Source organism: Colobus angolensis, unplaced genomic scaffold (genome assembly GCF_000951035.1).
Source record: "Colobus angolensis palliatus isolate OR3802 unplaced genomic scaffold, Cang.pa_1.0 Scaffold410, whole genome shotgun sequence".
Classification (NCBI taxonomy): Eukaryota; Metazoa; Chordata; class Mammalia; order Primates; family Cercopithecidae; genus Colobus; species Colobus angolensis.
The window spans coordinates 629,380-656,144 of NW_012117489.1; the positions used below are offsets into that span (position 1 = coordinate 629,380).

Genomic DNA, 26,765 nt, shown 5'->3' on the forward strand with positions numbered 1-26,765 from the left:
GTTTATCATCCTGTTGGTCTGACTTCAACATTTTGGGGGTAAAACGGTGTTTGCATCTTAAGTATTGGAAGTGAAGGTTTTTTCTTTCATCTATATATTAGAATAAGAGTTATTATTCCATAGTCATGCATTTGTCTTGAAGGAGCCATGTGATAATGGCCTAAAAGGATTTTTTAAACAGCAAAAAATGAACTCACTTGTTTTAGCTAGGAGTAGCTGACAAGCCTAGGAGTCAGAACCTACTATGGGAGATGAGATGATTATTCAGCAAATAATCACTCCCTCCTCTCTTCCAACTTTCATGAATGGATGATACTTCTCTGCCCCACTGACAGTTTGTGTGAACAGTGGTAATGACACAGACAGATTTGAAATGTGACTGTGGCATTAGGTCTGCTCTTTTGTGTCCTGCCTTTCAGTGTAAGAAGGATATTCTTCCATAGTTGCCACTCTGAAGAGGATTAAAGGGGTGTGGAACATACCCGAAACCTTCAGCTAGAAGCCCAGAAACGCAGGGCCCAGCCAACAGGAGCTGAAACCCAGCTCACCCGGGGGTAGTAATTGGCAGATACTTAGTAGGGTATAGTACACCTTTGTGGTGGTTTGTTTTTGTGTCATGAAACAGTATTTTCCTCAGTGAGCTTCAGCTTTGTCCATCTGCCATGTCTACCTTCCTTAGTGGGAGGACCTCCTGAGAGAGCATCCATGAAAGCACTTGATACACAGGAAAGAGCTATACGATGCAAACTAGCATCATCAACTATGTGACACTTAAAATTTTTGCCATTATTGTGTGTTTCTAAGAATTTTCAAATGCTGAAAAATTTATATGAATACTCAGATTACCGAACACCATGCTATTCTCTGTGCATCCAATATTTCCAGGCACCTAAGAGAGAAAATCTTCATCCTAACCTTGGTTCAACCACTTAGTCATGAATCTCTCATAGTGGTGTGGAATCACTGTTCAAATTGGACACCTGTGCAAGCTTTTGGCTTGGTGAAGTCCCATTTCCTCCCTAAAGGTACAGTGTCCTACACAAGGTACTGTGGTCAAACCCCAACTTGAAGACAAGGGATAACATTTTCTTGTTTTACATCCAAACTTCCTGTCCCCTCATCTCCCTTCCTAAGATCTTGATTTTTAAAAAGTTTTTGGAAAGGTACCTAAAAGCTCAGGGTCAGGAGTTATGGAGGACTTTACACAATGCATAGATTCCTAGTTATATACTTGCCGGCATTCATGTGTGGGAAGGATAAACATAAAACATTAGGTTACAAACTTAGGAAAGCAATTAAAAGTGTATGGCCAGTTTATGGAAATGCCACTGGTATATAACAACTCAATCAAATGTTTATTTTAAAAGAGATAACAGTTTTCAGTATCACGTAGATCATCCATGTCTTCATTGAATTCTGCTATAAATTCTTAGGCTAAATGTTTAACTCTTTTCTTCAACATGACTTTAACCAAATCATACAAATTGGATAGTATATAAGACTTTTAATACTAGGTGGGTTGGAATTACTGAAGAGGTAAAGAAGTCTTTATATGGTGATTGGCCCTCCATATCAACTTTAGCGATGTGAGGTGTAAATAACTCCCAAAATGAGTTTTACTAAATTCCAGGGAGTAGAACTAATAAAGCCAGTTTATTTAGGATTTAAAAAAATAAGTCGGCTATCAGTAGAACTTCATTTTCCCTTGAAAATTTAATCTTATTACCTTTTTTTCTGGCATTTTCTAGACATTCTGCTAGTCTCCATCATTACTGATGCCGTCTCGTGAAAATAAATGTGAAATTCTTCAAGTACATCCAGACAAAGTACAGATCGTCCCTCCTTTGCACTGAAATGGGTTTATCACATTCCTACAGGGGTTTCCCTCCTTAATGTACCTATTGTAGAGGAAATGAATTGCTATTCTGCATTTTTAAGTGATTATCAAGGTTTTTGGTTGTTTCTTTTTTATTTTTATTTCATATCATTGGTCATATCTCTGACTTATTTTATATCAAATCCCTGGTCAGCTATGGACCTGTGAGGAAAAATATCCTTCGTGTCTGTGGCATCACTGCTAACTGGTAGGAGAATAATTTCCCTGTGAGTTAGTACTTGCCTTTATAGACCCTTCTTGACCCAGGGTTGCAAGCAGAAATGACCAATGAAGAGGATTTCACACTTCAAATGAAATCTCTTTCCAGCTCTGAAATGAGTCCGTGACTTTTTGTAGCCTGTAGGTCTTTCTGAAAACATAAAGCATTGATTTCTTCCTCTCTTGAAAACCCTCCGATGATTCCACTCACATTTCAAGTAAAATCCTGGCTCTTCACCTTGACTTTCCAAGGACCTGTCCCCCTGAATTGTCTCTTGCCGCTCTCCCTGTGCTCACAGGCATAGTAAGTTGTAATTTGTCTATTATTAGTCCCTTCTCTAGCATGTAAGCTCTGCAAGAAAAAGGATTCATCTGCTTCGTTCACGACTGCATCTTTAGCACCCACAATACTGCCTGGCACCTAGTAAGCACTCAATAAGAATCTAAGCTCATGAGCAGACGTAAAGCAGTTATTGCTGATGGAAACACCGACTCTCAACTTAAGCATCTGCTCTCCAGCAACCACCAGCGACCTCCCAGTATGGCTGACTCAATCAGAAAGTAAAGTCTGCCCTTCCTGTCATGTTTACATATTTTACTTCCTTAGCTTTATAAAGTTCACATAGTTCATAAATTTAGTAATTAACTGGCTTTTTCACTATGTGATTAAAGTAGCATTTATTTGTGGGAGGAGGGACAGCAAAGTTCACAAAGGTGATAGCTGATGGTTAGTGGAGAGAGCTCTGAATACCCTAAGGCTTGTGTCAAGCAGACCAACAAGGCTTTTAGCAATAAAATCTGAGATAAAAGCCAGATATTTACATAATAATTTTTAAAGTCCATTTAAATAACCATCACATAGTTACAGCCCATACACCTAGACCTAACCCATAATCATTATAGTTGCTATCAATCATAAAAAAATTTTAAAATTCCTGAGGTAAAGTGTAAAGAGTAAGTGGGAAAGGAGATAGCAGGCAGAGGACATACATGGTATAAATGGTAAAAAGTATTATTTTGCAGTTACATACCCCTAACAGTTTTAAAGTACTTTTATATCAATTATGTCAGCTAGCTCAAATCTTCTTAAAAATAGGTAGAGTATAAATAACAGATATTAAAGGGAATGTAAAAACAGTTTAGTAGGAAGTCTGCAGGCTGGATGGAGCAGACATGATTCTTCTAGAAGAGTAAGGAAGGTATCTCAGCACTTCACAGGCCTCCCCTCACTGCAGGTGTGGTCTGTGCAGGGCAACATCACGGCACAAAGAGGTGCCCCCTCTAGTCTTCCTGCATGGAATATCCCACCCCAACAACAATTTCTGCTGCATCCATAGCTTTTCTATCACTTTCTAAAAGACTCAGGAAAAGCCAAGAATGTCAGTAAAGGCTAAGCGTTCAAACATCCTCACTTCTGAAAATGAGGAAAGTGGGAAGTTCCGATATTATGTATTAAGGACTACACATCTGAGATTAAACATCTGCAGAGGACATTTTGGAGCTGAAGATTTATTGGAGGCATAGGTTTAAAGGGTGGAAGAATATGCCCATATCCAGCAAGTGGAGGGTGGATCTGGTATGCACAGGAAGACAGAGGTCTTTTCCAAGATGCCACAAGACAGAGTTGGGAAGAGCCTGACATTTCTTCTTCACAGGTCTAGGTATATGGGCAGTGAAGCTCTCTTAAAGAGAGGAGGAGGCATCACTGAGAATGGCTTAGAGTTGAAAGACCTGGGTTGAGTTTTGGCGCTGCTACAGCCTGGAGGGATGAGATCTCTAGGCAAGTCACACTATCTCTCTGAGCCTCGATTTCCTAGTTTCTTCATCTGCAAATGGGGTAACAATATTAGGAAAAAAACACTATTATAATGCAGTTATTCTAACTATCAAATGAGATAATATATTAAAATGCTTTGTAAATAATAAAATATAGCATAAAATGTAAGGTGTTATCACCATAGTATTCTATTTCTGAAATGATTTACTTCCTCCCTCTGGAACAAAATGTGTGGATCTGTTTGGTTTCGGGGTCTCAGTCAGGCCAGAGAAGAGGAAGGACTTAAAGAGAAGTTTTTCTGTTTGTTTGTTTGTTTGTTTTGCTTCATTACAAAGCCTTGATACAGTTAAGTCCACACGTAAACATTCCCTTTAAGGTAAATGTGTCTGTAGAACTAGTTTTCGGCACAGTGTGTTTAAAATATCGCCATTCCTCAATTGCCTCCAATGGCAAATTCTTTACATTATTTCTTTCGTTGGAAGACTGTCCATTTTCTTCAAAGTTTCCTGAATCAAACAGCCTTTTCTATTGGATAACTTTCCCTTAGAAATAATATAACCACTTTAGAAATGCTCTATTCTCTTGCTTGATTTTGGAAAATATAATTATTTTATTCTAAATTTCATTACTTTTAATTGCTTCCGGTCTAGCAGCATTTTTTTCCTCACTGAACTTCACAGTGCCTTCCTTTTTGAGCTCCTGAATAATCAGCCATTAAATCGTTTTTGAATGTCCCTTTTGTTGGAAGCACTTATACATGGAATCTACGTGTTATATCAGGGCTAAATCATTTTATATAAAGTGTTATTGGTGGTTTTGTGTAGATATTTTACCAAATACAGAGATCAGATCCTCTCTACTTCTGTGCTTTTTAAAATAGTCTAATTGTCAGTAAACTGTTCTTTAGAAGGGCAATGAGAAATTGTAATACACGTTCAGTAGAATGCTATTTCATAATGACAGCTGGAAAACAAAAACACAAACACAAACACACTCAGGGAGTGAGAACCAGGGAGACTTGGAATCTACTTCCACCTCTGACACTAACTTCAGGGAAGTTCTTTAACATCTCTGGACCTGAGGTTCCTAACCTCACAAGAAGAAAGCCAGACTAGATGCTCCCTGGGGCTTTCCCTAGCTCAAACATTCACTTTGCTTAAGGCACAAACACCACTGGCACTCGCAGCTCATGCAGCCCCAGGGTACTCCTTGACAGCTGGAAATTGCAAAGCCTTGCCAGAACTCTTCATCCATTACTCTGATTCTACCAGTCTGGAGAACCTCAAATGTCTACATATATTCTGCCCTGATCTGGGGTTACCACAATTCTATGAAGCTTAAACAACCCCTCAAACGTGTATGCAAGATGCATCTTTTAAAAATGATAAGTCTATCTTATAATGACAACAAAAAAAATGGCACTGCCACTTTAGCGGAGACATCTGAACCACACCACCTGTCGATGGGATACAAAAAGGGGGTAAACCTGGTAGGAGACAGTGATCCTGGGACTCACACAGGGGAACCTCTCATTATGTAGAAGGAATTTATAGCAGAGAGCCTTATGCAAAAGCCTCTTGTTAGTGAATAACTATGAACCCATGAAAAGGAGTATGACTTATTTTTACAGTGGACTCTTACTTTGTGTTAGAGCATGGGGTTTGCCTGTGATGAATCTCACCCCAAGTTATGGAATTACTGAGGTACTGAGAACACCACAGCACAACCTCTCACCTCGAGACTTTCCCACAGCAAGTATCCTGAACACAGTGACAAAAGGAGACACTCTGGAATGAGAGAGGGAGGGGGGGACAAGGAGACCTACTTTTAAAAGACCATTAACCACAGAACCCTGAGGGTAAGGGAAAAGAAACAGGAAGGTAATCGGGTTCAAAAATGAAACAGGCCTGTTTTCCATTTCTTTTAAGAGAAATTTAAATAGAAGTAAATGACAGAAAAATAGCAGCTTCCAAGGTTAGACTCTGATATAGTTTGGATGTCTGTCCCCTCCAAATCTCATGTTGAAATGCGATCCCCAATGTTGGAGGGAAGTGTTTGGGTCATGGGGGAGGATCCCTCATGAATAACTCAGTGTCTTCTACAGGATAATGAATGAGTTCTTTTTCTATTAATTCAGGTGAGAGATCTGGTTGTTAAAAAGAGTCTTGTATTGGTGTAATATTGTAATATTGATGTGTATTGGTGTACATATTTTCCCAGACAGAGATCAGATCTTCTCTACTTTTCTGCTTTTTAAAATAGTCTAATTGCCAGTAAACTGTTCTTTAGAAGGCCAATGAGAAATTGTGATGCACATTCAGTAGAATGCTATTTCATAATGGAGATTGCAAAATAAAAACAAAAGCAAAAGCACCCTTGACTAAGACCCACAGAGACCTGGGATCTGCTTATACCTCTGACACTAGCTTTAGGGAAGTCCTCTCTTCCCTTTTGCTCCCTCTTATCATGTGACATGTGTGCTCCCCCTTCACCTTCTCCTATGACTGGAAGTTTCTTGAGGCCCCCACCAGAAGCAGGTGTCATGCTTCTTGCATAGCCTGCAGATCCTGGGGCCAACCGAACCTCTTTTCTTTGTAAATTATCCAGTCTCATGTATTCCTTTATAGCAACACAAATGAGACTTACACAGACTCCTTATTGCATATAACACGTACATACTTTATAATATATAATACCGTTGGGACCTGTTATAGTTGCCTGGTTGCTATGGGAATATGCTGAGTTTAAGAAGTTTTGTGTAAGCACAGAAGAAGATATACAGGTTATATAGTAAAGAATAAAGTTCAGTTTTTAACTAATTGTTCTTTCACTATTTCAGTAATTATTTAAAAAATATTTCTCCATTTTTGTTATATATTTTTTTTCAAGGGAAAACCATGTTGAGTTCTGGGATAATCACAGGAGTTGAAAAGGGAAGGTCATTTTATTCACAGTACATTTCATCGCATCTCCCCTGGATTCCCATTATAGCCTCCTAAGGGGTCTGCCCTGCTTCTTCTCTGGTCCCCAATTCTCAGTATAACAGCTGGGGTGGTCTTACTAAAACATAAACCAGCTCCTGTGCTGCCTTGTTCAAAATCTTCTAGAGCTTTCTATCTCACTCAGATCAATGGAAAAGGACTCAGAGTATCCCTCAAGGCCCTACGTGATCTGTGATTTCATTATCAGCCCTCCACTCCTCCCCATTCAGGGCACTGGTGCTTGCTTTTGTCTCTGCTTGAAGAGTTCTTCCCTCAAATATCATCTTGGTTCTGCGTCTCATATTCTTCAGTCAAGTGTCTTCTTTTCAGGGAGGCCTTCCTTGATCGCCCTATTTAAATTGTAAATCATCCCCCTTCCCAGAACTTCCTGAACCAGTTTCTTGCTTTATTTTCCTCCATAGTACTTATCACCATCCTACATACGATATATTTCACTTACTATATGTCTCTCCCGATAAGGATCATTTGCATTTTGTTCAGTGCAACATCTCCAGTCCCTAGATACACAAGTGGTGCTCAGGAAATACTGCTGAAATAGTAAGTGTATTTTACTTATTTCATAGACATTAACTAAAAAAGTAAGTTATTTAAGAAAACAACTACTAGGAAATTAGGTTAGCGTATGTTAAAACCAAGAGATTTATTCATGGCCTAGATCATAGCCATAAAGTAATCCACTTGAAAACCCAAATTGGTTTTTCTTACACAGATACACATATATGAATTTGTACATATATCTATAACAGAAATCTGGTCTTTAAAAAAATTGTGGTCAGGCACAGTGGCTCACACCTGTAATCCCAGCACTTTAGGAGACTGAGGTGGGAGAATTGCTTGAGACCAAGAGTTCAAGACTGGCCTGGCCAAAATAACAAGACTTCCTCTCTCTCCATTTTTTTTTTTTTTTTTTTTACATCGTAACTCCACTATTCTAAATACACCATGGGCTTTTTTTCTCAAGGCAAAACTTACTCAGGCAAGTCAAGGAAGACATGAGAGATATAAGACAAGGATTATTTCAAAATTGCTTAAAAATTAGAAAGGATCATTTTTCAAATTTCAAAGAAGCAAAAGTTTTTCATGGACAAAGGGATAATTTCTCTTAAATATAAAGAACTCAGCCAGGCATGGTGGCTCATGCTGTAATCCCAGCACTTTGGGAGGCAGAGGTGGGAGGATTGCTTGAGCCTGGAGTTTGAGACCAACCTTGGCAACATAGCAAGACTCTCATCTCTACAAAAGATTAAAAAAAAAAATTAGCCAGGCATAGTGGCATGAACCTATAGTTAGTCCCAGCTAACTGAGAGGCTGAGCAGGGAGGATTACTTGAAGGTCAAGGCTGCAGTGAGCTGTAATCGCACCACTGCACTCCCACCTGGGCAACATCACTAGAAATAAAATAATAAAATAAAATATAAAGAATTTCTAGAAATAGATTTTAAAAACCACACAACTCAACTCAATTTTGGTAAATTGGCCAAAAGATAAAAAGAATTCAGAGAAAAGGAAATAGAAATGATCCTGAAACGTATCAAAAGATGCTCAACCTCATCATCAGGCACACGCAAATTAAAATTCTACTGAAATTCCTTTTGTCATCTAACTGGCAAAATACAAAAGTTTGGTCACATAGCATAGAGAGGAGAAGCAGCTGTGGGAAGAAGTATTCTCCTGTATTCTGGCAACAGAGACAAAAGATACTACCCCTTTGGACAACAGTTTGAGGAAAGTGGTCAAAATCATAATTGTCTATACTTGTTGGCTCTTTAACCTTATTTCTCCTAATTTATCCTTCAGATATATTTGATTATGTGCAATGTGTATGTGTATGTATAGGCTCAAGGATACTCAGTGCATTAATATTTGTAATAGCAAAGCAATGGAAACAACCCAACTGTCCCTAATCAGGGAATGGGTTAAATCCATACACCAGAAAACAATGCAGCTCTGTGAGACAAGAGGGACACCACATTGGTCTCCTCCTTGCAGTGACATGAGAAGATCGATGAGATGCATTAATGAGAAAAATAAGATGAGGAATTGTGTTTAATATGAGAAAAGTAAAAATTAATATTAATTTCTTACATTTACATAAAGGAAAGAAACATAAGAATATGCTGGGGGCCTGTGGTGGGGTCAGTGGTTCTAGGGAAGTTGGCAGTGGGGAGGTGGCTCTGTACTATGCTCCTTTTTCCTATTGCTTGACATTTTAAATTGCTTAAATTTATTATCTATTAGAAAATTAAACAAAGTTTGTCCTTACGTCTCAGATTATCTTTTCCAGACTCTCTAGGGCACTCTTTGGGGTAGATGAAGGAGCTGGAGAGTGGAGTTGGGACAGGCGGACCCTAGCACTGATATTTTCCTGATTTGGGATTGTATATTTTCTTCTCCAGGACTATGAGATCTACGAGGTCAGGGACTGGGGCTCCCCTGGATGGTCTGGTAAGTGCTGCTTGGGGAAGGACAAAGGAGATTTGCTTCCTTTGACTCAGTCTGTTGTTTTGTCTCCTCTTGACTCCTTTCAAGCAAACTCAGGAAACACTTATCACACTTATGTGCTATGGTTCACAGCCCTGAGCTTTGCCTGGAATAACCTTCTTGCTCATCACCACCCATGCTTTCCACTATCTTCATATGTTCTTTTTCTGTTTTCCCATTACCTTCTATGTGTTATGTGTCTGTTGTGGGGCTTACACCTAATGTTAATAACTTAAACATAAATATTCTAGTTTGTATATGCCCACCAGAGGAGTCACATACATAATGTCTGTTTTAACATTCAATACAATCAAGTGCAACAAACATTTATTGAACACCACATATGTACAATGAACAGTCCCTGGTGTCTTGAAGTTCACGATCTGTTATCTTAATGGGTACCACATCCTAGTACTTTCCAAAATACAACTAATACATGCTTTTGTATGTTGTTGATGAAGATAAATTCTATTCCCACAAAAGCACATAAATTACTGCATGTTTTCTAATCCAGAAACTAGGCAGGCCAAATGATTTCATCTTAATTGCTCCTTTCTGCCTGTAACTTTATTCATTTCAAATCTTTTCAAATTCTCTTGTTTTATCTACCTACAATTTAGGTCCTAAAACAGGGAAATTAACCTTCTTGAAGCGCCCACGGTTGGATCGTCTATAAAGAACTGCGTTCTTGCCGGGCGCGGTGGCTCAAACCTGTAATCCCAGCACTTTGGGAGGCCGAGACGGGCGGATCACGAGGTCAGGAGATCGAGACCATCCTGGCTAACACGGTGAAACCCCATCTCTACTAACAATACAAAAAACTAGCCGGGCGAGGTGGCGGGCGCCTGTAGTCCCAGCTACTCGGAAGGCTGAGGCAGGAGAATGGCGTGAACCCGGGAGGCGGAGCTTGCAGTGAGCTGAGATCCGGCCACTGCACTCCAGCCTGGGTGACAGAGCGAGACTCCGTCTCAAAAAAAAAAAAAAAGAAAAAAAAAACTGGGTCCTGGTGATGGTGGCACAACCCTGTACATTTACCAAAAATCACTGAATTCGTCTGGACGTGATGGCTCACGCCTGGGGCTCAGCACTTTGGGAGGCTGAGGTGGGCAGCCCATTTGAGGTCAGGAGTTTGAGACCAGCCTGGCCAACATGGTGAAACCCCATCTTTACTAAAATTAAGAACACGTGGATCTGTTAGAGGATGCCTCTTAGTTGCTTAAAAAAAGAGTCAGTCCATTTAAAATTGTTAGGTTTGTATAGTCTTTCAGAACATAGAATTCATTTAGAATTTCCAGCAAAAGTACAAAGAGTCTTCAGGGCAGTTGAAGAAGATAAAATAATTCTGAACACACTGTACACTTTCAGAAGAAAAATATTAAGAGTAAAAATAGTTTCCCAACTCAGTCATTCTTTGGAACTGATAATTTATTCCTGATGGTTCCCCAAAAGAGGGGAAGAGAAGCAAAAGAATATACTTGGCTCCTCTAACAGATATTATTCATAGCTCTTTTCCCTCACAGGATAATAGACTATTAGAACTTCTATAAAATCCCTTTCAGTAATTTTATGGTGGGTCTGCATTTTGTAAGCCATGTTTTATAACTGAGAAAATAAAAAAAACCACAACAACCACCAAGAGAATAATTTTTACAATAATTCATTCCACTGATTTTATCATATTTTCAATTCCAAACCTTTTTTCCCCTCTCTTATAAAAATTAGACCATGTTTGAGATTCGTTTGTTTGTAATTATTAAAACAAAGTTTCACGCCTGCCACCTACTGGTGGAAAAAAAAAGGACAACTTATTTTAAAAGTTCACATTTCATTCAGATTTTTCAGTGTTTAGGTTTAAATATTTTACATGAAAACATATTGAATGCTGTACAACAGAACATTCAGAACATCCTACATGTTTAAACTCAAATTACAGACCATATATTTATTAGTTTTGTAAAGAAATAAAAATATGATTTTTCCTTTTTACAATCCAATACTTTTCCTGGTCACTTATTGCAAGAAGTGACACAGATGGGTTACAGCACCCCAATTTAAATTTTGTTTTTGTTGACATGGATGCTAGTCTAACTGATGATGAAATTAATGGTTACTGAAAAATCAACCAATCAAATAAAATAAAGTATATATGGTGAAAATCAGACAAATAATTTGTGAAAACAAAAGGATAATTCCATTAATAGATAAAGTACACAATGGCAAAAGTAACCAGGATTTTTCAAGGTGGTATATATTGCTTGAGAGGGAACATTTATATACTCACCTTTTGCATATAGGAAGCACGTAGTCATCTGTAATTAATGAAACATACCTGGCTTAAAATGTGGTAAAGAATGAACTCCAGGCCATGTGTCCTCATTTGGCGTTCCAAGAACCTAGTGGAGAGCAGGAAATTGTGGAAACAGCCTTATTATTTCCAAATCACTCAAAATTCTCAAGTGTAGAAAAACAGTACACTACATATTATGAAACTCTGGTATTTTTTTTTCCATTATTGTGTGCCAGGGATTTTATTTCAGTAAAAACAAACCCGGCTAAAGAGCCACCCAAGATGAATCTCTGTGTTATAACAAATACAGCTGACTGTGGTAAGACAAGTTAAATCTGCTCTATTTTATCAAGTCCAAACTTAATAAGTAGGCTAAGGAATCAAACAATAAGCTGTCATCTTCACGCTGCTGAATGAAGTTTGTATGTGTCCCTCATGATTCTTTCATGAGCTTTTGTCTTTCACTCCAGTCTCATCATTTAACAGTTCCAACAATTCTGTCATTTCTACCCCACATCCTCTGTCTGAGCATTATCATGTCTCAAAGAGGCAGGGTCGACAGCTTAGGACGCTCAAGTTCTCTCATTACAGTTACAATTTGTAATTACGTGATTGACAGTTTCCTTTTGCCAAAATACTGTTCTTCCCACGTTTTCCTTTTTCCATCCGTATGTCTACCTTCTTTCTCCATCTACTTTTCTATCACTACAATGTTTGATCTGGGGAAAGGAATTTATGGGCAATTTCAGCTCACATGTAACTGGGCACATTCCATTTGAATATTCTGTTCCATGATCTATGGCTCTTATACTCAATGATCATGGCAAATCACTGACTGAGAAGAGTTTCAGGGTTAAGAACCTAGAAAGGGGAGATTCAGGGTTAAGAGGCTAGGCTGTGAAGACACCTTGAGTTCAAATCCTTGCTCCCCTATTTACCAGCCATGTAAGCTTGGGCTGAGAACCCCACTGAGCTTGAATTTTCTCATTTGTAAACTGGAGGGTGTTGACAGCACCTACCTCAATGTGGTAGGAGAATGCTACCTAGCACACAGTCAGCATTATGTCAGTATTAGATATTACTCAAAGAACCCACAGAAAACTGGGTCTGGTCAGATCAGGGAGGCTCCAGCCACGTAGGAAAATTTAGACTGCCCACTTTTTCCACGGGGACTCTATGTTCAAGGGAGTCAGAGCATCATAATGTTGCCAATAATGATGCCAGATGGCGTCATTCAAACTATATTGGATAAACATGGATAGACAAACAGGTTAGAAAGGGCAAGGGACAAAGCTGGAAACCAGCAGAGGAGAAGGACCACTAGATATTATGAGAGGTGTAAACCAAAAATAAAACTATAAGCCCCTCAACCATCTGAATGGACCCTTCCTCTCAGCCAAAGGTATTCTAAAGTTAACCTGAAAAACTAGTTCAGGCCATGATGAAGGGGAGCATAACACAGGAGCCTCATTATACCGGTCTGCTTTTTGGAATTCATGCACAGCTGACCAGCAGAAACATCAACACAGGCCTTAAGACTGATAGGACAGACTCTGTAAGTCCTATAAGAAACGTTTACACTCTATTGTCTCTGAAGCCTGCTACCTGGAGGCTTCATCTGCATGATAAAGCCTTGGTCTCCACCCTTTTGGTAACCCAGACATTCCTTTCTATTGATTCCAGTCTTTAGGTAATAACTCTCTGAACCAATTGTCAATCAGAAAATGCTTGAATTCACCTGTGACCTGGAAGCTCCCACGTCCAGTTGTCCTGCCTTTCTGCACCGAACCAATATACATCTTACATGTATTGACTGATGTCGTATGTCTCGCTAGAATGTATAAAACCCAGCTGTAGCCTCACAACCTTGGGCACATGTTCTCAAGATCTCCTGAGGGGTGTGTCATGGGCCACTGGTCACTCATATTTGGCTCAGAATAAATCTCTTCAAATATTTTACCGTTTGACTCTTTGTCAACAGAGGAAATGAAGCATATTCACTTTATCTGAGGATTTGTAGGCACTACTAGGCAAAATGGTAATACAGGGCTCAAATTGTTCATGCATTTATTTACTAGTGGGTGACATGGCAGTGATGTCAAAGAGTGGCACATACACAGTAAGTGCCAAACTCCCTGCTTCCTACTCTAGTGAATCAGGATTAAATACATGTATTTATGTTCCTGGCTGAAACATGAATCCAGCATCAGCAAATGAGAAAATAAAAATTCTTTTAAGACTCATACATGGTTATTTTCAAGCACTAATTAATACTAACATCAATAGACAGATCTACACAAACTAGGTCACATTATTGATGGGCTGGATGATGGGGGGAAGGAGGCAGGCAAGAGGGCTGGAAGACTTGTAACATGAGAAAAGAGACAAAAGCATTGTCTCTGACATAAATGATTATGATAACAGTGTCTCTGCAAAAGGCATTTCTCCCTTTCTTTTCAATAATCCCAACCATTATTTCAAGAGGAGACAATCAAGTTTGCAGGCAGCACATACAGCCTATCTGGAAATGCTCTACTTTGTTCTCACTAAAATTTGCATCAAGGACAAAGGAGTCCAACAGTACTAAACTTTAGCAACAAAAGGGAGAAAATGTCAGCTCAAAATCACAACTTGAACGCAGCCAATCTGTCACATGCGAAATTAGACCCTATGGAAGTTTTATAAACAATGAAAAGTCCAGCCAGAATCTGAGCCCTGTTCTCTTGCTCCTAATAAAGTACAATTGTTTTCCTGGCTGCCTCTGTTTTTACAATGCTTGCGTTTGCAAAACTTTTTTGTAGGCATTATCCTCATCCATATCCAGTGTTCTGTTTCAAAGTGATTATGAAATATTATGGTCATATTATAAAAATTTCCAGGAAAGAAACAAATACATTAGACTTTTCTTTTTCAATTACAGGTTTAACTATTGAGATTCCAGACCTCAAACTGTCCTGCTTACAACCCTGAACCATTTACACAGAAAATGCAAAGTGGGCAGAAAGTGGGCAAAGGAAAAGAATAATTAAAAATTAATTTTGCTTCCTGTAAAAACCATTTTGGAAAAAATAGTTTGGGTTTAATGTATGATTAGCAATGACTGGCTACCTGTGCATTAAGGGAGAGTATGTGTGGTCTCTGATGCCAGATTTTCATTCCTATTAATTCACTAACAAGTTCCATTAACAAGACATATTTAAGTTAGAAGAAAAAGAGTCTTTTCTAAAAGTCAAATATAATCTTTTGCAAATGAAACACAAAGAAAATGAAAATTGCACCCGAGGTGCCACCAACACTTAAAATGTGGTCCCCAGCTCTGTAAATAAGCAGGTTCATGACACTTGAAGCCCCTTTCCATCTATGATATACCGAAAAGTCTTCTACACATCCATTTAAGCAGATTTACCCTAAACTTGTGTCTGTGGTTTGTCCATCTCCTGTTTCCTTTATTGGTTCAGCTCTTTATTCGGCTAACACTTATTGTACTCCTCACAGAAGATGTAAGGACGTGGACTCTGCCTTGAGGTGCTCCTGGTCTAGTGATGCAGATGCACTGGGGTGGTGATGAATGGCCTTCAACATAACAGAGCTGATGGTATGGGAGAGTGAGGTCAGAGCCTAAAGAAGGGAGGCTTGAGTCTCCCTGGGGGCAGGGAGAAAGGCTACCGGGAGAGGGTGGTTTAGTGGGAGAGGGAACACTGAGTCACGGTTTGCCAAGTAAAGAAAGGGTGGGAGTGACAGTAGAGTGTATGGTTTTAAGGAGAGGCTTATGTCAGAACACTTTCAGCTCTCCAAATTAACAGAATGCTCAGCCCCTGTGTCTTGTCATACTGGATTACTCTTCCCTAACGCCCTGCCCTAATCCTGCCAGCTGAACTCCTACCTCTAGTTGTAGCTTCAGTTCAAGGGTCACTTTTCCCTGAAAGACCTTCTGGACTCTCTGGTCCAAGTTATATGCTGCCTGTTTGTGATGTCTGAGTGCTTCATGCAAACTTCTATTTAGAACCTCACCATTACCTGGTAATTGCTAGATTACTCACCTGTCTCCGCATTGTGGTCCTCAGAGTGGAGACGACAATGTTGATCTCTGGATACTTAGTGTACCATGTGACTAGCACCAGCTACGCACCCAGTAAATGTTGACCGACTGAGTAAATGAATGGTGTGTCTGGATAACACTGTGGCTAGACTGCAGGTTGCGCTACAGGATGGGAAGCAGAGGCCAGATGCTGAATTCAAGGAGATTGCATTTTATCTCTGTTTAAGGTTTTCGCAAATTGCAGGTCATATGACTGGTTGGGGGATTGTAAATTCATCAAGGGAGTTGACATCGGCACTTTTCAAAAGATGGAATTCAAGAGAAGATATCAGAGGGTAACATAAATGTAAAGATACATATTGTTTTATGAAACTTCTGTTCAAGTTACATCTTTGTGTGTATACATAATGAATCATGATGTAAAATATATATTCTGCTGTTTAAAATCCACTCATACAAGGAAGAAGTTATTAGCTGAAATCAAGAACGCCAGAGACGAAGCAAGTTTGGGGGCTGAGAGCAAAGGGTTTCGTTCTGGATCTATTAAATGTTAGAAACGCCTGCAGCTCAAGATTGGGCAGCTGGAAATACACGTCTGGATCTTGGGAGACGAATTTCAGAGGGAGAAAAACATTTGGCACTCCTCAGCACACATATGGTAACAAATAGCAAATGCCAAAATGCAAGCTACAAAATGGTCTCATGTCCCTCTGTTCAGAAATATACAGTTGCCAGAAGTCTTTTCTGTGATTTCTTATTAGACTATTTAACGTCTGTTTAAAAAAAAAAAAAAAAAGGACAAGTTCATCTTATCAGTGGAGGTCTACACTCCTGACCCTGAGGAACTAAGAGGTAATGATGGCCCCACACTCACTCCTCCAGGTGTGCCTCTGCCCTGGCAGGTGTGGCCAAGGTTCTGCCCGTTATGTCAGCCTCTGTTGAGCAGAGAAGACACTGAGAAAAAGAGAGCCTCTCTGTGAAAATACCTACTCCAAATAACAGGAGAAAAGCAAATTCTAAACTTCTAGAGCTCAGAGTAACTCTGACAAACTAGTGTTTGTTAGAAATATTTACTTATCTTTCTAAACTATCACTAGTTCCACAAATTATCTCATTTTCTAGTCTTTGCTTTTGCACAGGCCTCAGGGCTGCTAAACAGGAGTCCATGGGCTTTTCCTGAACACTTGTGATTTAAGTAGAACAAGACCTGCTAACGGTTCTTCCTGGGTCAAGGGGACCGAGAGGTCTCTAACGGAGACTACAGCACAGAGGAATTCTGGCCTCTGGGACACAAATAAAACTGGCTCACAGAAGTGTGTCCTAATGAAGCGATATGGAAAGCACAAGATTCCCACTTCAAGGCTTTACGTTTCAGGGACACGACTACAGTGGCGATGAGGATTTTAAACGGACTCAGCTGTGGATTCTAAGGGACTGGAGAACAACCAGTCCCTTAGGATAGGGCGGAGTGTGCCTGTCATCCCATCTTAAACCACATGCCAAATGCCCGCTTTTTAAACACATTTTAAACATTCCTTCTACTGTCCAGAACTGATGACTTTTAAGCTGCAACTCTGAAAGTCCACACATATAACATTTGTGCTCAACCCTCAAATGTCAAATGCCCCCTTTTAAAACACATTTTTAAACATTCTTTCCACTATCCAGAACTGATGATTTTAAGCTGAAACTCTGAAAGTCCACACATATAACATCTCTAAAATAATGATTGCTTCACAGCTGTACTAATTTCGGATCTAGAAGATTTTTTTCTGGCTCCTTAGTGAGAAGCTCTAAAAGAAACCTGTGAAGTGGCTCAGCAGAACTCAGCTGCAATATTATACACCCTGCTCTGGAACAGATGGTATGAAGTTCCCAGAAGAGCCAGAGAGAGAAAGCAGAACTTCCTAATTCTGATCCTGACTGTGCACTCTCCACCCGGAAATACGATGATCAGGTGGAAACGCAGAGGAACCACCTGGAGCTTGCACTGCCTCCGACAGCACAATGAATGTACTGCAGACAGGGCAGGTGGAAGGCGAGGAGAAAGGTTTCGGGATCCAGTGGCCTCATGGGTGATGGTGAGAAGGAATTGTTTTATTTTTCCAGATAGGATTTCATTCTGTCATCCAGGCTGGTGAGCACTGGTGTGACCATGGCTCACTGCAGCCTCAATCTGCCAGGCTCAAGTGATCCTTCCATCTCAGCCTCTCAAGTAGCTGGGATGACAGGCGCACTCCACCCTATCCTACTAAATTTTTTATTTTTTGTAGAGATGGGGTACCACTGTGTTGCCCAGGCTTGTACTCCTGAGCTCAACTGATCCAACTGCCTCAGCCTCCCAAAGTGCTAGGACTACAGGCGTGAGCCACCGCACCCGGCAAAGAAGGAAATTTTTTAAGAGGAGGATATAGTGATAGACAAAGTAGAAGTTGAAAGGATGGAGTACATTAAGGGGAAGGGGAAAGGTGTAAGTAAGAGGAGATTATAAGAGTGGCCAAGGACAGATGGAAATGACCAAAGAGCAAATTTCGGCATGGAAATCTTAAAAAATGCCAATTGCATACTTGAATCAAATATTCATTTTCTGTATGTAGACAATTTCTAGAGTAGGCCAAGGGTATCCCTAAAAAACAAACAAACAAACAAACTAGTAACAGCAGTGGTCTCTGGAAAGGGGAATGGGTGGCTGGAAATCAGAGGTAGAAGGGGCCCACGCTTTTCACTGGCTATCCTTATGTATCTTTTTCATTTTATACTATATACATGTTGTTCAACCATTAATTATGCTTTCCCATCCATGTAATAAACAGAAATGTACTGAGTGATGACAACATGACCACCCCTTTCCTATGTGTAGAAGATAAAATATTTTTTTAAAAAGTGTCTGCCTTGGAGTTGCTCAGTCTGGAGAGAGAGACAAAGAGACAAGCATGTGAAACAGAAAGTCAGCATGATAAGGCTGCTCGATGAGGGGTGTGATGAGTGCAGCAGGGGCCTAGGAAAAGAGGTGAAGGGACAGCTTGAAGAAAATGAGGCCTTAAAACTGAGACTTCAAAAGTGACCAGGGGCTTGTCAAGCAAATGAGTAGGAGAAGGACACTCCAGACAAAAGAGTGTGTGTAAAGGTACAGAGGTATGCATGTGTGTGTGCCAATTCCAAGTGATCTGGTGTTGTCTTCTGGGAACACCCCTGTATTAGTCAGGTTTCAGGCTGCTGATAAATACATACCCAAGACTGGGAAGAAAAAGAGGTTTAATGGACTTACACAGTTTCACGTGGCTGGGGAGGCCTCATAATCATGGTGGAAAGCAAGGAGGGGCAAGTCACGTCTTCTATGGATGGTGGCCGGCAAAGAGAGAGCTTGTGCAGGGAAATTCCCATTTTTTAAACCATCAGATGTCATGAGACTAATTCACTATTAGGAGAATAGCTCAGGAAGGACCCACTCCCATAATCCAATCCCCTACCACTGGGTTCCTCCCATGAGACATGGGAATTGTGGGAGTTACAATTCAAGATGAGATTTCTGTGTGGATACAGCCAAACCATACCAATTCCTCTGGGAACTCTATGTGGATTGCTTTTATAGCTCACATTTTAGAGATCATATTTTAGCATGTGCTTTTCACTACCATATACACGCTGAAGTGTTCTAAGTATTTTTCTCTATCTGAGGTTCCACTTGCAAGATCCGGATTTGTATTTTCAGCCCCTCCAAGGTGCAGTGAGGAGGAAGGGAAGGAAGTGGAGGTCTAGGGGAGGAGGCTGCAGCCAAGTTGATAAGATTAAATAATAAGCAAGGGCTTTTTAGATTTTAGTGACATAGACAAAGAGCAGGAATGACAAGATCAGCTCTGCACCTCATAAAACTCCTGGAGTTGGGGGTGGAGAAGGGGGACAAGAAGCTGAGAGGTTAGCGAAGAGGCCACACAGAAAGGCCAACACAAGGGTTCATCTACAGGGCATATGAGAACCATTTGGGAGCTTCTAAAGCCATGGTGCTCAACCCTCACATGTCAAATGCCCCCTTTTTAAACACATTTTTAAACATTCTTTCTACTATCCAGAAATGCGACTCATAGATCATAAAAAGGTACCTATGCACAACTAAAAAAATCAGTATAATATTGTAACCATTGCATAAAGAAGACATAAAAGTATTTCATGAAAAAATATGTGCCCAATGGAAAAAACTCAAATAGGATGGCACTAATGGGCAAAATGAAGTAATTGGGTGCTTGTACCTATACGCTAAACTACCTTGAAGGCCACAGCTATCAATGATGACACATTCAACTGTGTTGCATTAGAGACTCGAATCTTGAATAGTATTGCTATGTGTCAAGATTTTCTGAAACTGCTGATTAGCTGCGTACCTGATATTTCAGTGTATATTAATATTTACTATGTATTAAAACTGAGAAAAATGTCTTCTGCTTATAGGTACAACTGTATTTATATATTGTGTTTACTGTGTTACTTACATGTAATTATATTTCTAGATAAAACAGAGATACTAAGCAATTCTAGGTTTGGATAATTATAACAAAGTTTTTCATAATAGAAGTGTCTTGTGGGTCATTTAGTTCTTCACTGAGTAAGACTGACCAACACTGCTGAGTCTAGCATTGTGGCCACCACCCATGAGAAGGCAATAGCATCTTACTCAATACGAAAACCAAGAATAATCCCCAATACTTCTTCCATTGAAAATTATTATTTTAAAAGTATCTCTGACTAGGTCCCAGCCCAGGTGAATAAAGTCAGCTCGTTGTAAAAGTTCCAAGGGTGATTCTAAGTCCAGTGGTGGAACTACTGGCCCAAAGTAGCTTTTCCCAAGGTGTGGGATATGTACTCCCACACTGAAGATTATTTTAGGATATGAATAGAGCATTAAATTATATTTACTCACATGCTTTGAATTTCTTTCAATTTATTTGAGAACATCAAGGAGAAAAATCTCAGCTTGGTGCTTATTTTTAAAACCTTTCAAACACTTGCTAACATCCTCCATAGAGAAAGCAGCCAAAGGTTCAGAATTGTGGCCAGGCAAGAAGGTCAATTTCATAACAATAATAACTGGTTTTCACTGAGTTTATTTTCACATTTACCTCCTATTAATGGCGATACATAAAGGTTTTCTACTTTCTATAGTGTTATAAACAAATACATAAAATTATTTGAAATGAGTTGACTGAAGAAAAATATTAAGTCATTAAAAGTATGCTATAATGTTATAGTCAAAATTTAAGAGGAGGAGTAAGAGAGACAATTTGGGAGACTCATGGTCCTAGAGTAGGAAGAGATGAAGGTGGAATATTGGAGACCACCAAGTAGACACTCAAAAGGGCGCTCGCTGGCTTCTGCTCTTCTGGCCTAGTCTGCAGGACCTGCCGGATACACCATCAGGATTAACAGTAAAAGGCAGATGGCTGGGGGTGTCTCACGACTGCCTCAGAATTGGTCAGGGAGACAGACCAGAGATCCAAAGACTGTATGGGATTTCCTCAAACATTCTTGAGTAACTTCTTCAGGTTTGTTATTTTTATACATGCCTCCACCATCTCACCACATTAATGTATTTCCATTATCAACTTCTTATTTTTACCTATTTTCTCCCTCTCTTGCCATGCCATGCTATGGCAGGCTACCAACATGTCCTAAGGCACTAGCCAGTGCCCTCCCAACCAGTCTACTTGCCTCCATTCTTGTACTCTTCCAATTGATGCATGCATATTCCTGAGTAATCTTCAAAGTCAAATGTGATCAAATTCCACTCCCTGAATAAGATCTCTCAATGGTTCAGTGGCTTCCCAGTGTTCCTGGGTAAACCTGATATTGCACACATGACCCTCAAGCTGCTACCTGCCTTGGGCCTGCCCCTCTCTCCCCTTACCTAGAACCACTACCACTTCTTTTTCCTCTCATGCTCTGCTCACACTGATCTTTAGGTGCCTTAAATTTGCCATGCTCCTCCCCCATCCCCACACAGGGCCTTTACACATGTATTTCCAAAGCCTGGACATCTGTGCCCATTCCACCTGGTTCCTAATTCATTTTTCATCTCTGAGTTGAAACATCCTTTTCTCGGGAAAAACCCCTGCATATTGGGGCAAAATCCCCATAATATACCATTATAGCACTGTAGGCTTCTTGGTAAAAATTGTCACAGTTGAAACTTTACATTTATTTCTGTGAATATTTGATAAACGTCTATTTCTTTCATTGGACTCTAACTGTAATAAGTAAAGAGATCATGTCTTTTTTAAAATTTTTGTTTACTTTATCTTCCTTTTGTTTATCAAAGTACACAAAGTAGGCACTCATTAAATATTTGTTTATACAGACCTGAAGGATCCTTGTAAACGACAAATTATCATGACTTCATTTAATAAAAGTCATGTTAAATTAACCTTTTTAAAAAGTAGAAGAGAGTTGTCTTCAGCTTCCATATTTATGCTTTTCCTCCTATCTTACTCTACCTTCCTGGAGAAGAACGGTAATGCAAATTAAAATTCTTCTAGAAGCCAGTCAAGCAGGTGACTGAGGGAGAGGGCTGGGGAGAAAGAAGGCAGGACTGAATGTGACAAGGCCCTGTCCATAGAGAGCAGCGACTACTCAGCTTCCACTGGAGGCTGCCCTGCACAGTGCAGGCCCCCAGTATTGCTGTAGCTTTCATTTCACTAAGGGAACTGGATGATACCTGGATTTCCTGTGAAAGTACCTTAATCCTATGATTTAATTCAAATTTCTAAGAAAAATTACTTAATTCAAATTTAAAACAAAAACTAAATGAGATGGGTCAAACAAAACTTGTCAATGTCCTGAATTCAGAGAAGAGCGGCTGGGCAGTAACCTTTGCTCCTCTAGCATATGTTGATTTTAGCCAGGCATCAAGAAAATAAGCTATTGTTTATTGATATCATGTGTGCAATATCAGGTTTACAACCAGTTTACTGACAAACTGGTTGTTCAAGGTTGCACAGCTAGAAAGTGGGGGAGCTGGAATTCTAAATCAGGTTGGTGTGACTAGAGAGACCATGCTTTGAAGAGCTGTACTATCTTCTTCTAGGAGATAGTACAGCTGAGGAATGTGGCTCAGATGTCGTTAAACAATTTATATCCACCTGACCAGACCCTAGAAGGAGGTTTTGAGTATTAGAACAAGGTTTTTTTCATTCTCTCTCTCCCTCACATTCAATACACACACGCGCCCATGCACGCACACACACACGCACATATATATATGTCTATAGGACATGTGTATGTAGGTGTACACGTATATTCTGTATAATGTTAGACATCATCCTCTTCAGCATTTTTATCAGTGACTTGAAGGAAGACAGAAGAGATGTCTTATATTTTTCAGATGACATGAAATAGAAGGGGTGTGTAGTATTCTGATGGCTGAACCAGGATTCAAAAATATTTAATCAGGCATGAACAACTGGCTGAACCTAACACCAGGAAAATGTGGTAGCTATAAACATAAAGTCCAGTACTTAGATTCTATTAATTGATAGTTCAAGATGGGAACACCTGGCATGCAGCAAGCTGCATAAAAAACGACTCGTGGTTTTTAGCTGAATAAAAACTTTTATAAGACCACCTACTGGAAGTCAAAAGAGATTAGGTGGGTTGACTCTAAGCTCGCCCCTGTGATTCCCACCTCCTGGTGTTCACAACCTTCTCCTTGAGTGTGGGTGGGAGCAGCAACTTCTAACCAACAGAATATGACAAAAGTGATTACATGTCACTTCTGAGATTACAATTGGCCCTTGAACAATGCAGGGGTTGGGGCACCAACCCCATGCACAGTCAAAAATTCCCATACAACTCTCGGCTCTCCCAAAACATAACTACTAATAGCCTACTGTTGAACAGAGGTCTTACCAACTATATATGTTATATTTATTATACACTATATCCTTACAATAAAGTAAGCTAGAAAAAAGAATATTAGGAAAATCAAGAGGAAGAAAAATATAGTTACTATTTATTTAGTGGAAGTGAATCACCACAAAGATCTTCATCCTTATCTTCATGTTGAGTAGGCTGAGGAGGAGGAAGAGAGCTTGGTCCTGTTATCTCAAGGGTGGCAGATATGGAAGACATGGAGATGGAAGGGGAAGCAGGAGAGACAGGCGCATTTGGTGTAACTTTTATTGAAAAAAATCAACAAAACTCAATAGAATTCAAGACTTGTGAATTCTAAAGCTGTGTTGTTCACAGGTCAACTGTATATTGTGTACAATGATAACAGCCATTGTGCTAGAGGACTTGCTCCCTTGCTGACTTTGAGGAAGCGAGCAGCCACGTTGGGAAGGCCTGAAGGCAAGGAACTGGGGGTGGCTTCAGCCAACAGCCAGCAAGAACCTGAGTCCTTAGTTCCACAGCCTGCAAGAAACTGAGCGTTGCCAAGAACCACATGAGCTCCAGCTGACCATCAGACTGCTGCCTCAGCTGATACCTTGATTACAGCCTTTTAAGACCATGAAGCAGAGGGCCTAGCTAAGTCTTGCCAGGAATCCCAACCCACAGAAACTGAGAGATGATAAATGTGCCTTAGTCACTATATTTCTGTTAATGTTGTTATGCAGCAATAAGCAATTAATACAGATGTAATCATTTAATCATATAATATACTAGTCAGAATACATCTGGATTGCTGTGCCAGTACCAGATGCTACATGTGACAAGGGACACAAATAAATAGTCTTCTGTGGAGTGTATTCAGACAGGTTGGGGGTGGGGGGAGAGGTGTGCCCCATGTCCCATTGGGCTGACTGGAAATGCTGTTGAGAAAAAAATGGTTTGGGATATGATATCACGTTGAATAGATTCAGTGCTACATGTGAATGGGAGACTGACCTACATGGAGCCACGTGACAACAAGGACCAATGGGGTAAAAACATTCATGTACAGCAAAGAAAGGCATTCTAAAGATAAAAGCTGTGTAAAACGGAATCAGCACTTTTATAAGGTTTAAGCAGAATTAAGGGTTGCATTTTGCATTCAGACATAATAAGGATCAAATTCTGCCTCCACAGACCCAGTGTACTAGTTTAATCCTGAGGTAATATACAACAGAGTTTGGGTGACAAGATGAGGTCACACAGATGCCCATATATTTACTTTTGTTTTTATGTGCCTGCAATTACAGCTTAGAAGATAGACAGGAGAAGTGGGTTGATAAGGAAGGGTATAATTAGATGAAGGAGGGCAGAAACGTTAGTCACGAAAGCTTTCCTTTCCCATTTTCTATAGTGTTGATGCTAATTATTTTGCAGGGAAACAGCACAATCACATGGCTAACATAATATTTTTCTAGTAGCAGGATAAGCTATCAATGTGTGTGTGTGTGTGTGTGTGTGTTACAGGTGTGAGTTTATCTATTTACATATATATACTTCCTTTCTTCCATCATTCCCTATGCCTTACCTAAACTACCACTATGTAAGAGATTAGAGTATTCTGAATGCTTATTTTTGGCAGTGACATACAAGCTGGATGTGGGATTAGAAAATCTTCCTTAAAATCCTATGATTCTGGGTTGTGTTTTGCGGAGCAACAGAATCTGTAGTGAGGTTCTGTAGAGCAGTGAGCTCTACCTGGGAAAGACAGCAGGGGGAGCCACTGGACTGAGAAAATGAAAAGCTGCCAGGGCTTCAGAAAGCAGCTTCAATATTTAATCAGCTGCTTGGCTGCAGGTGATGGATTGAAGGAGAAGGTGTTTCCAAAATATTACGTAGAGTTTTCAACATTGCAAAGGTGTATATAGGAAGCAACACACACAAAAATACCACTCGTAGGGGGTTTTTAAAAATGAGTTCAATTCACCTGCTAGAAGGTTACTGTCTTAGTGGTGCTTGGCTGGACACAGGAATCATCTAAGGAATATTTTAAAATACTGATTTAAAAAAAACAAAATGACTGGGACCTATCCCCTAAATTCTTATTTAACTGGTCCAAGGTGCAGCAAGATAGGCAGAATTTTCTAAACCTCCCCAGTGATTCTAACATCAGCCCAGTTGGGACCGGACTGTCCCAATTTAACTAGGCAATCTCCCAGAGGCTGCAGCACTTAGTTATATGGTTTAGAGATTTTTTTTTTTTTTTTTTAAGTTTTCACCCTGTATCCAGAAGGCCGCAAAATATTTGTGGATGAATGAACAAAACAAGCAGGTGGATGAATGAACAAAACAAGCTGCTAAAGAAATTCGAGGATAACAAATAAATAAATTTAAAATTATTCCAGAAAATGCTCTTAGTGCCTGGAAAATTCTGCAGTGAAAGTAGAACATTGCAAATGTTTTTCCCCAACTAAATGTTCATTCTTTTTCCTCTCCCTGTTCTCCTACTGTTTTTATTCCCTGTCTCCCTAAACCCTGATTCCCTTATGGATTTCACTCTCATCTCAACAACTTTTCTCTCTTTTCAGATTGAGTGATGTTATTGTGACACAGCTTCAGACTCAGTCCCCGACTGCACTGTGGGGGCCACAGCAATGGAAATGTACATGTATGTGCAGCGGCCCGAGGGTGGAAGCAGCAGAGGCTGGAGGGAAGTGATGTTGCCAAGCAAATGCAGCAGAACCAGCCTGACTGCCTGAAACTGTGCCTCAAAATAGGGAAAAATAGGGAGGAACCTGCAGGCAGGAGCGCTAGATGCTACAGCCCTGCTGCTCAAAGTGTGGTCCTTGAACTAGCAGCATCACCACCACCTGCAGAAGCTCAGGTCCCACTCCCTGCTGAATCAGAATCTACAGCTCAGGAAGAACCCCAGGTGGTTTATAAGCGTACTGAAGTTTGAGAAGCACTGCTTTAAAAGATGCATTCTAATTAGACTTTTAGACTTAAAAAGCATGAGTAGTGGAGAGGAAGTTATGGCCACAGGTCCATCTTCATCTGGAGTGCCTATGTAAGATTATTCTTTAAATTAGCATTTGTAAAGGAAGGGTTGAGGGCAATTTCAAGTTCTGTGGCGTCTGGAGCTACCACTGATGATAATGACTGCACGGAGAACTGGCTCGGCACTCTGCAAGTCAGAGCTCACCCCTCGGCACCTGCTCTTCTACCTT

At 40.1% G+C, this 26,765-nt stretch overlaps 1 protein-coding gene across 3 annotated transcripts in view; it reads right to left on the bottom strand.

Annotated features, from left to right (window-relative positions):
* Positions 1-26,765, bottom strand: part of CDK14 (cyclin-dependent kinase 14) — a 487,133-nt gene that overhangs the window by 140,506 nt on the left and 319,862 nt on the right. For all 3 annotated transcript variants that reach the window (XM_011956201.1, XM_011956202.1, XM_011956203.1), the window contains one exon: positions 11,685-11,748. In XM_011956201.1, coding sequence (XP_011811591.1) covers positions 11,685-11,748 — 64 coding nt within the window. The remainder of the gene's footprint in view (positions 1-11,684; positions 11,749-26,765) is intronic.